The sequence below is a fragment of the Ruditapes philippinarum genome, unplaced genomic scaffold (genome assembly GCF_026571515.1).
Source record: "Ruditapes philippinarum isolate M1 unplaced genomic scaffold, ASM2657151v2 ctg784_1_1_1_1, whole genome shotgun sequence".
Lineage (NCBI taxonomy): Eukaryota > Metazoa > Mollusca > Bivalvia > Venerida > Veneridae > Ruditapes > Ruditapes philippinarum.
The window spans coordinates 35,597-52,402 of record NW_026862779.1 but is presented as its reverse complement, the minus strand read 5'-3'; the positions used below and the strand labels follow the sequence as shown (position 1 = coordinate 52,402).

Below are 16,806 nucleotides of genomic sequence, written 5' to 3'. Positions count from 1 at the left end.
CCTCACATGAAAGAATCCAAAGTTCTTGTCGGGATTCGAACCCACAGAGGTGAGGGGCAAGTGGTTTGAAGTCAACGACCTTAACCACTCGGCCACGGACGCCCCGAAAGTATTATGTACCTCATATTACAAATACATGATACATAGATGAGAAAGTTGAGAAGTGTCAAGCAGGCACCTGTATAGAACCACCAACCTTCCTTTAGTTAACTGGATAGCTTACATAATGTAATGTCACAAACAAAGTGTAAAAACAACCAAAACGTTGCGCGTGACGCGTCTTATAAATATCGTGATCATTTCTGTGAAATAGTAGTAAAATCTGACTTGAAATTACGAAGTTATGGGCCAGACATGATTTTGCTGCAAGGTCATGCTGTGACCTTGACCTACAGGTAGGGATCAAAATATTGCGCGCAACATTTCGTCTTAATATGGTGATCATTTCTGTGAAATAGTTGTAAACTTCGACTTCAAATAACGAAGTTATGGGCCTGACACGATTTTGCAGCAAAGTCATGCTGTGACCTTGATTAAGGTAACAACCAAATTGCTGCGCGCGACATGTTGTCTGAATATGGTGATCATTTCTGTGAAATAGTTGTAAAATCCGACTTCAAATAACCAAGTAATGGACCGAACACGATTTTGCTGCAAGGTCATGCTATGGCCTTGACTTTCAAGCTAGCAACCCAAATGTTGCGCGCATCACATCGTCTCAATATAGTGATCATTTCTGTGAAATGGTTGTAAAATCCAACTTCAAACAAGGTATGTTTGTAAAACATGTATGCCCCCTATCGGCAGCCAATTAGTCATGTGATCAGGTTATTATGCATGACTTCTGACCCAGTGAACAAACAATAAATAAGGGTTATCTAGTATCTACTGGTCATGACTAGTCACAAGGTAATAATTATTGTGACCCCATAGGTTGTGTGCAGCAATTTAAGTTATTACAAATCTTACCAAATAATATATGCATAAATTTTATGAATCATGTAGGCCTCATTAATGACAGCCATGTTGTTATATTACATAAGACCTTCAAATGTGTATACCAAAAGCATTTTTAGTTTAATATAAAAATATCAACCAAGGCAACTTGAGTTGTTGAGTTTTTGGTCAGAAACGGTCATTACGTACAAGGTCAATATGACATTGACCCCTTGACCCCAAAATCAATAGGGGCCATCTACTGGTTATGACCAATCATCATACATAGTTTGAAGTTCCTAGGCATAAGCGTTCTTTAGTTATTGATCGGAAACCGTTTTTACCTACAAGGTCAATGTGACCTTGACCCCTTGACCCAAAAATCATTAGGGGTCATCTGCTGGCAATGACCAATCATCATACCAAGTTTGAAGTTTCTAGGCCTAAGCGTTCTTTAGTTATTGATCAGAAACCGTTTTTACTTACAAGGTCAATGTGACCTTGACCTTTGACCACTTGATCCCAAAATCAATAGGGGTCATCTGCTGGTCATGACCAATCACCATACCAAGTTTGAAGTTCCTAGGCCTAAGCGTTCTTTAGTTATTGATCAGAAACCGTTTTTACTTACAAGGTCAATGTGACCTTGACCTTTGGCACCTTGACCCAAAACTCAATAGGGGTCATCTGCTGATCACGATCAATCATCATACAAAGTTTGAAGTTCCTAGGCCTAAGCCTTTTAGGTTAAATGATAGGAAACCGTTATTACCTACAAGGTCAATGTGACCTTGACCTTTGGCACCTTGACCCCAAAATCAATAGGTCATCTGCTGGTCATGACCAATCACCATACAAAGTTTGAAAGTCCTAGGCCTAAGGGTTCTTTAGTAATTGATAGGAAACCGTTTTTACCTACAAGGTCAATGTGACCTTTACCTTTGACCCCTTAACCCCAAAATCAATAGGGGTCATCTGCTGGTCATAACCAATCACCATACCAAGTTTGAAGTTCCTAGGCCTAAGGGTTCTTTAGTTATTGGTCGGAAACTGTTTTTACCTAAGAGGTCAATGTGACCTTGACCTTTGACCCCTTGACCCCAAAATTAATAAGGGTCGTCTACTGATCAAGACCAATCACCATATCAAGTTTGAAGTTCCTAGCCCTTAGGGTTCTTAAGTAATTGATCGGAAACCGTTTTTACCCAAGAGGTCAATGTGACCTTGACCTTTGACCCCTTGACCCCAAAATCAATAGGGGTCATCTACTGATCATGACCAATCACCATACCAAGTTTGAAGTTCCTAGGCCTTAAGGTTCTTTAGTTATTGATCAGAAACCGTTTTTGCTTACAATGTCAAAATGACCTTGACCTTTGACCCCTTGACCCCAAAATCAATAGGGCTCATCTACTGGTCATGACCAATCACCATACCAAGTTTGAAGTTCCTAGGCCTAAGGGTTCTTTAGTTATCACTCGGAAACCATTTTGTCTACATACCGACGGACCAACGGACCGACAAGTGCAAAGCAATATACCCCCTCTTCTTGGAAGTGGGGGCATAATATACCCCCTCTTCTTCGAAGTGGGGGCATAATAACAATGTTATGGGTCGGACACAATTTTGCTGCAAGTTTATGCTGTGACCTTGACTTTCAAGCTAGCAACCAAAATGTTGCGCGCAACACATCGTCTCAATATAGTGATCATTTCTTTGAAATGGTTCTAAAATCCGACTTCAAATAACAAAGTTATGGGCGGACAAGATTTTGCTGCAAGGTCATGCTGTGACCTTGACCTTCAAGGTAGCGACCCAAATGTTGCCTGCGACACATCGTCTCAATATGGTGATCACTTCAGTGAAATAGTTATAAAATCCAACTTCAAATAAGGAAGTTATGGGCTGGACAAGAATTCAGGACGTACATACGGACGGACGGAGGGACGGATGTACCCGGACGGACTGACTGACGTACAGACGGACAAAACAAAGAATATATGCTCGTCATATTCAGATGCTCGTTCATTGGTTACTTTTTTTTGGGGTTTAATACTGTGACATCAGAGAACATGTTTTTATTTTTGACTATGATACAAAAGAGAAAGAACATCAAAACACTCGGCAATCTGATTAATACTCGTGTGCTACGCCCCCTCGTACACATCAAGAGAGCCTCATGTTTTGATGCTCTTTCTATTACTTATATTATGTTTTCAAATGCAGAATGTAGTTCTGCAAAACAAAGTCAGACAGGACTGTATTGAAATTCTTAGAATCAAATCAAATCAAATATTGTTTTCTTCTGGTCTAGTTTGAGTATTAGCTTGACCTTCACCTCAAGTTATAATTTGATCATTGATTTGATCAGAAAAAAACGAAAGGCTATATTACTTGCTATGTCCCCATCACCTCTAGTATTTTGGTCATCTCTGATCTTTTGTTCCATATCCAGGATCTGCAAAACAAAGCAAACCAGAAGAATATATATATATATATATATATATATATATATATATATATATATATATATATATATATATATATATATATATATATATATATATATATATATATATATATATATATGTATATAATTTGCTTTTTTATTTGATAATTATAGTTAATTGAAGCATAAGAAAACAGCAGCACACTCCACTTTTGTAAGAGATATTTATGAACTTCATGTTTTCTACATAAAGAGATATTTTGAAAGACCTTTAAATTTGATCAAGATGCAACAACATATCAAGTTTCAGAGTCAAAATTAAAGTCATTGACAAGAAACAAAAAATAATCCAAAAAGAAGTAACAAAGGCTCTATTGACCTTGACCTTTTACCTGAAAATGGGTTTGACAGGTAGAACTCATCAAGGTGAATCAACATTCAAAGTTTACAGATCCTAGGTCAATGAACTTTGCTTGAAGGGGCAGTCATATTTTTTGTTTTCGTAATGAAAAGAATTGAATGCAACTAAAGTGACTTACAAAAATGTTTTCAACTTTGACACTATTTTGACCTTACCATACAGGCAGATACATAACATAGGTACTGAAATCATCAAGTGCAATCAACATTAAGAGTATGAAGGTTCTTACATATAAAAATACCTCTCCAAAAATCTACACTTTATTCTTAAATCCCTGAAATATGATAATACATTATATTAATTTAAAAATACCTGATACATTGCATCATCTGTTGTAGATATATACACATTTTTAACTTTTCCACTCATGGATTCTTCAATATAACTCTCAATTCCATCTAACATTGCAGCAGCTACATCTCTTGGAGGATATCTCAAATTACCAGTACCAAGTGCAGGGAAAGCAATTGACTTACAATCCTGTTCATCAGCTTCTATCAGACAGTCTTCAACAAACTGCTGCAAAACCTACAATATGTTATTATAACCATATACATTTAAGTGATTCCTTGATAAAGAGAATGGTCTTTTACTAGAATTGTATACAGTCATTACATCTTGACTGCTTCCTCTTCATGATACAGAATGCAGTTGCCATACATCACATACTGATAACTTATGTAGGGTAAAAAAGCAAAACTAATATGTTTCCATAGGACACTGTTGCCCCCATATTCTACTGTTTTGTCGGTCTACTTAAGAACAGCACAATAAAATGACAGACGGACAGAAAAAGGAAATTCTACATGCACATTTTTTACTAAGTCAAGGGCTATTATAACAAATACTGGATAAATCTGCAGGCAAATCCCGTTACTACAAATGCTGAGCAAAATTTCTGTAAAGTTCCATGGCTCAAGGTCAAATATTTTTTGAGCTTTGCACGACATAAATTAACTAGAACTGCCACTGTCATGGTGTGAATGCCCCCACATACCATTTTGTCAGAATCAACAGTGGCCATTTACAGCTCAAGGACAACCTCCCTGCCAAATTTGAGGTTACTAAGCCAGTGCATTGCTAGGTTATGTATTCTACATGCTTCAAATAGCAATACACTGTGGACAGGCATTCTTAAGCATTTGAGCAGACAAACTTATTATAGTAAAAATCCCTGTGACCTTGAACTTTGACACAGTCAACTAAAAAACAATAGGGGCAATCTACTGTAGTCATAAACAACCTCAATACCAACTAGAACTATCGCTGAATGCGATTCATACCCCCACCAATGTCTTTGACAGAAGACGACTTGGAAAGGTGGTTAAGGGAAGAACTTTATTGGCACAAATACATAAACATAAAAAGAAATTATCTCTGGTGAAAAAAAGACTAATTGTACAGATAATAGTATAAATATATTGTCAAATCGTGTTCAAACAGTTACAAATAACCTTTCATTTTCCCAATGTACTAAACATTTTTTAAGTCAATTTTTGACCTTCAAGTGTGGCCTTGACCTTCAGCTGGCACAATGGTAAGATGAGTTCTGCATATTGCCCAGTTTGGGTGAACATTTGAGTAAAGTTTGAATACAATCCTTCTATTAGTATAGAATTTATAGAGCGGACACGACATATTGTCTAGTATTGATTGTATGTAAATTTGAAGACTTAAAAAGGGGCATAACTTTGTCAAAATGCAAGTTATGAAACTTGACCTGCATATCTTATTTGTGACACCTCGTAAATATTTTAAGATTGCAAATACCTGAGCTAGTTTCAGAAATATTCAAGTACATGTTAAAATTTAAGAACATTTTCTTAGTCAATTTTGGACCTTCAAGTGTGACCTTGACCTTTAGCCGGGACAAAGTTAACATGGATTCTGCATTTAACCTTGATGAGGTGAACATTTGAGTAAAGTTTGAAGAAAATTATTCCATTAATATAGAATTTATAGAGCCGACACGACATATTGTCTAATATTTGATTGCATGTAAATTTCAAGACTTAAAAAGGGGCATAACTTTGTTAAAATGCAATACAGAGTTATGAAACTTGACAAGCATATATTAATTGTGACACTTCATATATATTTTAAGTTTCAAACAAATACCTTTTCTAGTTTCAGAAATATTCAAATACATGTTATAATTTAAGAATGTTTTCTAAGTCTATTTTTGACCTTCAAGTGTGACCTTGACCTTAAGCCAGCAAATGGGTGACATGGGTTCTGCTCATAACCTTGTTGAGGTGATCATTTAAGCAAAGATTGAAGAAAATCTTTCAATTAGTGTAGGACTTTCAGAGCAGACACAACATACTGTCTAATATTTGATTGTTTGATATTTGACCTTCAATTGTGACCTTGACCTTGAGCTGACACATGGGCAACATGGGTTCTGCACATCCCCTTGTTGAGGTGAACATTTGAGCCAAGTTTGATAAAAACCTTTCAATTAGTGTAGGACTTACAGAGCGGACACATCATACTGTCTAATATTTGATTGTTTGATATTTGACCTTCAATTGTGACCTTGAGCTTGAGCTGACACAAGGGCAACATGGGTTCTGCACATCCCCTTGTTGAGGTGAACATTTGAGCCAAGTTTGAAGAAAATCTTTCAATGAGTGTAAAACTTACAGAGCGGACACAACATACTGTGTAATATTTGATTGTGTAATGGAATACCTCCCTTACAAATTTTGGACATTTCAAATGACATGACAATTTACGTTATACTTTCAACAGAAATCAACATGTGCATATATAATTCTATAAATCATGAACAGTTCTTACTTAAAAATGTATTAACAATTATCAAATAGTGCTACCTTTTTAACAAATGGACTTTATTCCACGAAACACAACGTAAAACTTGAATATCAGCATTGTTGACAGTTCTCTTTTAAGAAGAGTATCACATTAGGATAGATAACTCTCGCTACAAAATGGTCAGATGACCCTAATTTATTTCCTGATGAATATCTAATAATTTGGAACATTTACAGTTACTATTATATATCACGAAGTGAATATCTACAGACATTTTTGGACGATTCAGACGGCGCATTCTTCTGTCATTTTCCATGTTTAAAAATGGCGGACACAGAACTTTGGAACTACTTATTTGTATTTCAGTCTGGCTTTTTATGAATGTATATTTGTTTACATTTAAACTTTCAGGATTTCTTATTTATGTAAAAATAATTGTAAGCCTGATTTGAGCCGGATGATTTTCTGTCTTTATCATATTTTATTAAGTGAGAACTGTATTTTATCTGCGTAATAGAATACGTCTGCATATATCACTACGCTCGAGTATTTTGGACCGGCTTTTTGTTAATATGTATTTTTAAATGTTATTTCAGATATGTTTATGTGGCTTTTCAATTAAGCCATATATGTGCTACTTATGTGTTAGAACTTTTATTGTTATTGCTATATTGTTGAATATTGTTAAAGACTGATCACTGGACCTAGTCTTAAGCCGGGATTTTCATTGGCTGGAGCACTTTTTGTAGCGTCCCAAAAGTTTATAAATAGGGGTGACTGTCGTCATTTGGCATCTTCTTCTCAACCGTAAAAACTTGAGAAGTACCAAAGCAACAAAGCTTAAATTCTTTGAGCCTTAAGTCGTATTACGTCTGATATATCTATATATATATATATATATATATCCTGCAACCACTTACTTGCTTACTTATAAGGTATCTACTATATATTAGATAAATAATAAAGTTCTTACCTTAATTTGCTGGTCGTTAAGCTATCCAGTACTATCGTAAACAACAACAGTTTACTTACAAATGTCTATTACAAATTCATTTGATGCTGAACCTAATATGAATTATCACGTTATGGCAGACCCTAAAAGATGTATTGTTCTTAGAAATTTCCAACCTCCTGTCATACTTTACATTTATTTGTAACTAAATGTTCATAACTGAAGAAGATCCCATTGCATAAGCCTAGGTCCTCAATTGTCGAGTATTGTCAATGCCGGTATTTAATCCATCGAAGAAGAATTGTTAATGCCGCCCGATATCAATCCGTTTATAACGATAGATCTACGTCACAGAGTAGTATTGTCAGCGAATATCATATACATATTTATTGAGATGTACTTGTTATATATGATGTCACATTATTAAATGACGTTTACATGTTAATCGAGTTACTGATGTCTTGTACCAGTTTCCTGTGTTTATACCAATGCAGGACTTACCTATATTTGTACACTCCATCCTAAGTAATAGGTTGTATAAATCCTGGTTATATAAATATCCTGACAAGATGACCAGATACTTACAAAGAATCCCTTGATGAAACTATGATGTCTCTATTATGATCTGAGCCTACCTCTTATGATGTACTGGTATACTACAAAGATGGCTGAGATGTGTTGAAGCTATGTCTGATGTTTAAAACAACAGCTACTTGTAAGTGTATGTAATATGGGGTAGAAGTATTGCCATACACTTACTAGTTAATACAGTGACCGGTATCCTGATTAATAAAGATTTGGTAACTACCCTAGGGGGGTAGGTCCTTACAATTGTTTGATATTTGACCTTCAATTGTGACCTTGAGCTTGAGCGGACACATGAGCAACATGGGTTCTGCACATCCCTTTGTTGAGGTGAACATTTGAGCCAAGTTTGAAGAAAATCTTTTAATTAGTGAAGGACTTACAGAGCGGACACAACATACTGTCTAATATTTGATTGTTTGATATTTGACTTTCAATTGTGACCTTGACCTTACACATGGGCAACATAGGTTCTGCACATCCCCTTGTTGAGATGAACATTTGAGCCAAGTTTGAAGAAAATCCTTCAATTGGTTTAGGATTTATAGAGTGGACATGAAAATGGAGACGGACGGACCAACGCAACAAAGCAAATCCATTATAACCCCCCACCCTACTTTTGTGGTGGGGGTGTAAATATGAAGACTGCAGGTCAAAGAGATCTATTGGCCTGATAAGCTCTTTTAATCAAGGCCCCTGTAACCTTGACCTTTGACCCAGTGACCTCAAAATCAATACGGGGGCGTCCGTGGTCGAGTGGTTAAGGTCGTTGACTTCAAACCACTTGCCCCTCACCGCTGTGGGTTCGAATCCTGACAGGGACTTTGGATTCTTTCATGTGGATAAGCTATCCAGCTAGCTTACGGAACGTCTGTGGTTCTACTCAGGTTCCCGTTCGTGCCTGAAAAAAAAAAATACACAGAGGGGCACCTGAGGTCTTCCTCCACCAGTAAAGCTGCTGGAATGTCACCAAATGACCTATACTGTGTCGGTGTGCCGTTGAACCCAAATCAAACAAAAAATCAAAATCAATAGGGGTCATCTACTAATCATGACTAACCTCCATGCCAAATATGAAGACTATGAGTCAAATAAATCACAAGTTATTGGGCGGACAAGCTTTTTTTTAGTCAAGGCCCCTGTGACCTTGACCTTTGACCCAGCAACCTCAAAATCAATAGGGATCATCTATTAGTCATCACTAACCTGCATGCCAAATATTAAGACTGTTGGTCAAAGGAATCTTAAGTTATTAGTCACATAAGGCTAAAAAAAGACACACAAGTAAAAATGGAATGAATAGGATCAATGAGAATTTACGGTTACCTATTGTTCTCCAAGTCACAGAAGTACCTCTGTGTTTGTACCGAAGGACAGACGGACAACGCCAAAACAATATCCGCCTCCTGATTCCATCGGAGGGGGATTTTAAATTACTCAAAGCAACACAATAAATAGGGTAATTAGGAGAAATCTTAAATAAATCCAACTTGCCGGAATAGGTTAACCACACAAGGCCCTATTTTCAAAGTAATTAAAAGGGAAACAAGCAATTATCATAGTATTGCAAGCAATCCATAAGTCCTCTACCGGTTAGAACCCCAGCAACATTCTGAAAGGCCACTGGCCATTCAATAATGTTTCTATTTTAAGTAAATTTGTCGGAAAAGTGCTTTAAAAGTGATCACAGGAAACAGTTTTTATGAACAGACCGACAGACTGAAGGACACTCTAAAGTAAATTTTTTAAACATCCCTGTTACCAAATATAACATTTTTAAAAGCAAAATTCTTAAAAAGAAGATAACTCTTGAAATAAAGATGCAAGACGTCATACATGATGTAGTGTTAACAAAAAACAATTAGTAATGAAGCTGTTCATAATGAATGTTTATTTTGAATTTTAAGCAAAAGAAAGTTTTAAAAGAATGAATAAGAAAAAATCAAAGTTTAAGGAGGAGATAATTCTGGAAATATAGATGCTAGATTTATAAACCTTGTCATTATTATGATGTGGGAGTTTGAAGTAAACCCTATAAGTAATGAAGAAGTTGTAGTAAAATATACCAATTTCTCGGAAAAAAATAGAAGTTCAAGGGGGACAAAATTCTGGAAATAGTCTTGCTAGAGTATTGAACCTTCTAAGAAATGATTTAAGTGATCATAAATAAGAAACATATATATGAAGTTTGAAGAAAATACATTAAGAAATGAAGAAGTTATTTAAAAAAAAAATAAAAAATAAACCTTTTTTTTTCATGAAAATTCTAAGTTTACGGGAGGAAATTCTGATTATTTTTGTGCTAGTAGAGTTGTAAACCTTGTCACATATGATGTGGATGATGACCAGAATTTTATATTTGAAGTTTATAATATATACCTTAAGAAATAAAGAACTTATAGTGAAAAAGCCTAAAAACTAGAATAAAAAATCTTGACAAGGTTGCCAACGTTTGTAAAGTAATACTACCTATAGTCAAGATTAAAATGATGTGTATAATTTCCATACAACCATCTATCCATATTTTAAGTTTCATAAACATTTTCAGCTCTTTTTGACTAATCACAAATATTTTTTTATTTGCCATGTTTTAAGCCTATTTGTTGCCATCATGCAACCAATTTTTTCAACATAGGAAGAAAAGAAAAAGACATGCATAATCTCCAGGCTGCTATCTACCCATATTTCAAAGTTCATAAAACTATTTTCATTACTTTTTGCATTATCACTAGATCCAGTTTATGTGTTAAATTTGCCATATTTTCAGTCTATTTGTTGCCATAGCAACCAGAATTGTCAACATAGGAAGAAAAGAAAAAGATGTTCGTAATCTCCATACTGCCATCTATCCATATATCAAGTTTCATAAAAATATTTTCAGCACTTTTTGCGTTATTGCGGGATCCAGTTTTGTGGACGGACAGACTGATGGACTGACAGATGGACGGAGGGTAAACCTTAAGTCCCCTCTGGTAAACCGGTAGGGGACTAATAATTGGAAACAAGAGGGCCATGATGGCCCTGAAATTGCTCACCTGTATATAGGCCTTTGGGGCAGGGCCGATGTAAACCCAGGGGCTTTTTTTTACTCTAGCTCTTTGGGGGTTTTAAAAGAAGTTTTGTAAGTTTTTCCTATAAACATATAAGGAAAATCAGACCCCCGGGGCGTGGCCAATTTAACCCTGGGGCCTTTATTTGAACAAATTTGGTAGACACTCACCAGAACATGTTTCATGCTTAATATCTAAGATCTAACTCTTTGGATTTTTAAAAGAAGATTTTCAAGTTTTTACTATATACATATAATTTATGGAAAATCAATGACCCCCGGAACGGGGCCAATTTTCACAAACTTGGTAGACACTTATCAGACAATGTTTCATGCCCAATATTTAAGCTCTAGCTCTTTCGGTTTTTTAAAAGAAATTTTTTCAAGTTTTTACTATATACATATAAGAAAAATCAATGACCCCCCGGGGTGGGGCTAATTTTGACCCCAGGGCATATATATTTGAACAAACTTGGTAGACACTCATCAGACAATGTTTCATGCAACATATTTAAGCTCTAGCTCTTTGGATTTTTTAAAAGAAGATTATAAAGTTTTTACTATAGACATATAAGAAAAATAAATGACCCCCCTCGAACGGGGCCATTTTTGACCCGAGGGTATTTTTTTGGAAAAACTTGGTAGACACTCATCAGGCAATGTTTCAAGCTAAATATTTAAGCTCTAGCTCTTTGGATTTTTTAAAAGAAGATTTTTCTTAGTTTTTACTATATACATATCGTCGGCACCGTGCGAAATAGTCGTAACTCGGTTTTGGCGCGAAAACGGAATTTCCAATTGTGACGGTGATGATGAAAGCCCGCTTTCCGTGCGAAAACTTCTAACCACCTACCCAATGACATTATAAAGTTATAGCCATGTGACGATTTAGCAATTTTTTATTGGTTGACGCATCTTTCCGTCAAAAAAATCGTATCTCGATATAAACAACCGTGCATAATTTTGGAGGTGTGTTTTTCAATATTATTTGGAATTATAATTATTGTAAGTACATCTAAGTTGTATTTAATTTACAATTAACAAACTAATTGTGTGCCGAGGTATTATGATTGATAAATATTGCTAAAACACATTATAAAAGAAAAACTTGTAAATTTTCGTCTTGTGTGTTGAATTGAGCGCTAGCTGTGTTGATTTTACATGTTTGTAATTTTATTCATCACATCATACAATCAAAATATTTATGTTTCTAGCTGACAGACCGTTGAAAACGGAAAATATAGTGAAAAATAATGCAAATAGAAAATTTCTAAACTCCCCCTTTGTCCGTAAAAATAGAGATACGACATTTTCGCACAATGACATGTTACTGGAAAATTGAATATTTTATGTTTTTTTGTGACTTGTATGCCTAGAAAGGTGGTAAAAATTAAACTGTGTATATATTAGTTTCTGTTTGTATTTCCTTTAAAGCAGCACGCCTCCAGATTCATGTTTATTTTCATGAAAATTTTAGAAATGTATTTAAAAATACAATATTGTTAGATGAACAAATAGAGCAATATACATATTGCAATCAGCATTTACAACCGGAGATTACCAAAATGTGGTCAACATATTATACAAAACAACCCTTTCTGCGTTAGTAACGCAATAGAAATATGGTGATTAAATGGTGCAAAAGAAGCCTTTAACCGCAAATAACGTGCAAAATATCAGTTGGATCTTGAATGTTTTTACCTTTCTGAAATTTTAGTACATTTTTTTCAATATGTATGTTCTTGAAATATTTTGGTTCATCGAGATCTGGATTTTGCTTAATAATAAGGCAAAAATAAGAAAATGATTATAAACTGAACATTCAGGTTTTAAATACTTATTTTTAGTCTCGTAATTATTCGGTTTAAAAATCATAAATAATGTCACATGCCATGAAGAATAATTCTATTATTATTTTGCGTCGGTAGAGCCATTACATAACTATAGCCTTTTCATTTTTTTTCAGGTGCATGTATGGAAAGTTCCAATGGCTGGACTGGGTGAACTACCCGATATCGTGCTGGTTGAAATATTTAGATCGCTTGATCTGCTTGAATTAGTAAAAAATATAGCATTAACAAACAAACGATTCCATCGTATAGTGCATCAGAATTCATCTTTATGGAGGCATATTTCTGCAGACCATCAGCTTGAACTGTCTTTAACAGACTTGCGCAGAATTTTAAAGCATTCGGTTGCATTTTTAGAATTTCTGATTCCATGTGCAACCCTTCATTTTAGTTCCGCTGATATAGACTTTATTTTTGTTAATGAACTGTGTAACGCTAGATATCTGTATTGGTTGGACCTCACTGAGTGTAGACTCTCAACTTTGTGCTTTCTTCCGTTTCTGACAAACATCGAAATACTCTCTTATACAAATATAACACCAGAAGCAATTGTGAGTATATGTGAACCACTGGTATTAACTGTTCTCGATGTAGCTGGCATACCATTGAATATACAATATATTGTCAGAATTTTGAAACCAGAACTGTTTTTTTTTCACCTTATACTGGAGAGTCAAGAAGATGAAATTTGGCTAAAAGGATTAATAACAGGTCATTACAAAGATTTATCTTTACATATAATTAGACAATAATGTTTTCAAGAGGTAAAATATTAGTAAAACTGGCCTTGAATAAACAGGCGGACAATTTATCAAAAACGAATGAATCAACATTAGATGGAAGAAATTTTACAATACAAGGAAAAGAAATAGAGGAACGACCATCAACAAGTTCCATTCAAGATCAGTCAAATGAAATTTCAGATCTAACATTTGAAACACCGTTAAGTGGAACAAACCCTCATCCTATTGAAACGAACTTTAATAATGATGATATACTCTATGCATCTAAAATTGATATAAATAACAACAATGACTTGTCTGATAGTGATGAGCGTTCTGATATAACCATAGACTACGATGACGATGTGCGAGATCCGGATTGGAAAACTCCAGAATCTCAAAGTTCTGATACTGATGAGTATAACATTGATAACAATGAAGTTGATCATGAAGAAGTCATTGATGTTGCTGCTTCTGGGGGTAAAAGTTCAAAACGAAAACACAAAACAAAGGATCATTATATGAAAGAAATTCAGAGAAAGAAACGAATGAGAGGTGAACAGTACTTAGGAGTGGTAAAAAATAAAGATTCAGGTGTAAAGTCATATTGTGTTAAACGTGCTGGCCGATTGTTATGCCCAAGGAATTGTGCAGCAAAGTGTAGCATAAACAGCAAAACGAGAAAATGTCCGTGTATAAAAGATGAAGACAGAATGAATATTTTCGAAAAATTCTGGAAGAATATGGATTGGAGTGAGAAAAGGCTTTATGTAATAAACCATGTTGAAAAATCTGACGTAAAAGAGAGAACAACAGATGCCGCTCATAATAGTAGACGAAACTTTTCTTATAGATACTATTTAACTAATTCAAATGAAAGGGTTCCTGTTTGTAAAAGTATGTTTACAACCACATTGGGTATAGGTGAAAAAATGATATACAACTGGTTGAACGACTCCCATAGCGGCATTCCAAACAGTAGGAGCCACAAAATTCAGAATGTAAATGGAGAGTTCAAAAATCGTGAAGAATCGGCTAGAGATTTCCTGCAGCAAATACCTAAGGTTGAATCACATTATTGTAGAGCTTCGTCAAAAAAAACAATACTTAGAACCGTTGTTTGAGAGTAAAAATCATGTTTATCGTGAATATAAAAGTGTCATGACAAGCAAAGGAAAACCACCATATCATAAAACAGGTTTCTTTGAAATGTTCAAAGAAATGAATTTATCTTTATGGCAGCCAAAAAAAGACCAATGCGATAAGTGTTGTGAACACAAGGCAGGAAACATTGACGATGTAGACTATCAACATCACATAAAGCTGAAAGATGAAGCTAGAAAGAGCAAATCTTCAGATAAAGAAAGAGCTACAAATGATCCAAGTGTTAAAGTGTTGTGCATGGATTTACAAAGTTTGTTGATTTGCCCTAGATTACAAGCTAGTTCTTTATATTACAAAATGAAGCTTTCGTGTCACAACTTTACTCTTTATAATTTAGTCAACCACGAAGCTAAGAATTACTTTTGGCATGAAGGTGAAGGAGAAATGAATGCAAACATCTTCGCTACATGTGTTATTGATTATCTTGATAATATCGATCTAGCACACGTTAAAGAAATAATAATATACAGCGATGGATGTACCTATCAAAACCGTAATACTACAATAGCAAACGCTTTGTTGCTTTGGGCAGCTAGGAAAAATATTACGGTATATCAAAAGTACCTTGAAAGAGGACACACTCAAATGGAATGTGACAATGTGCACTCCTGTATTGAACGTAAAATTAAAAAACAATCAATTTACGTACCACAAATGTATGTAGACAACATTAAAGCTGCATGCCACAAAACGCCTTACAAGGTTAATTATGTGGATCATACTTTCTTTAAATGTTTCGATGAACTAAATTATTATCCATCAATTCGACCAGGCTCTGGAGTTGGATCAGCAACGGTGACGGATATACGAATACTGAAGTACTTGCCTGAAGGCAAAATTCAGTTCAAATTAAAATACGATGACACGGACTTCTTGGACATTCCTAAGCCAAGAAGTATTAGATCACGCACGCTTAATGTTTCTGACACGGAACTTGTACGAAATCTGTATAATAGCAGCCTTCCAATTAAGAAAACAAAATACCTTCACTTGATGCAGTTGAAGTCCGTAATACCAAAGGATTACCATGGCTTTTATGACAATCTTTCCCATGTTACGTAAAATTAATCGTGATGAAAATATTATTTCAAGAAATTGAAATTTGAGCTAGGTTCACTAACCATGGATTTTTGCCCAAGATTTTGGCAAAAAATAATTTGATGAAAAGTTCTTGTTTTTAGGTTTTATTTATAAGTTCAATCCTTAAACTGTTAAAAAGTTATGAATTTATAGACATATGTTTACATTTAGTATGATTTATTTTCTATGGAAATACCCCTATTTCCAGCAAAATTAGGAAAATTCACGTATTTTTATGTTTTAAACGAAAATTAAAGTATCAGCACAGTCCAGCCCCAACAAAATAATTACACCATTGTGTTGTAATGTATCAAAGGCTTCAACTATATCAATATAAAGTTGGGGCTTGCCTGTGCTCTATTCCAAAATAAGATTTTTATCTAATATCTAAACGTCATTTTCTGGCATTAATTTCAGTAAATGCAAATCATGGAGCATGTATATTGCACTCAACATTATTAATTTTTATTCTAAGTTGTTGAAATATGATTCATAACATATATTTTAATAATTGTTTGCAGGAAAATCATTTCTAGTCAATTAAAGGCACTTTAACTAAAATAAGTACGATTATGTTTTGGTACGAGTTCGACGGTTTCCACTGTAACAGTTGTAAACAAAACTCTGGCAGGTTAAAAGAATTATATGTAAACGCTTATAAATAAATGCTGAAATTCTACTTATGCCTTAAATATTTCATTCTTAGAATTAGCAAGGTGTTGTTATGTAATCTTATTGATTCATTGAAAGAAGTTATGCTGTTCAAGCTATTTTATTAGATCTACTTGATCTGGGTCCGGTTCTTTCGCCCTCACAAAAA

General features: G+C 34.7%; 1 protein-coding gene across 1 annotated transcript in view; it reads right to left on the bottom strand.

Annotated features, from left to right (window-relative positions):
• Window positions 1–16,806, bottom strand: part of LOC132720172 (uncharacterized) — a 161,449-nt gene that overhangs the window by 109,053 nt on the left and 35,590 nt on the right. The window contains exons 6-7 of the mRNA XM_060704214.1: window positions 4,119–4,334; window positions 3,331–3,394 (exon numbers count right to left, since the gene is read on the bottom strand). Coding sequence (XP_060560197.1) covers window positions 3,331–3,394; window positions 4,119–4,334 — 280 coding nt within the window. The remainder of the gene's footprint in view (window positions 1–3,330; window positions 3,395–4,118; window positions 4,335–16,806) is intronic.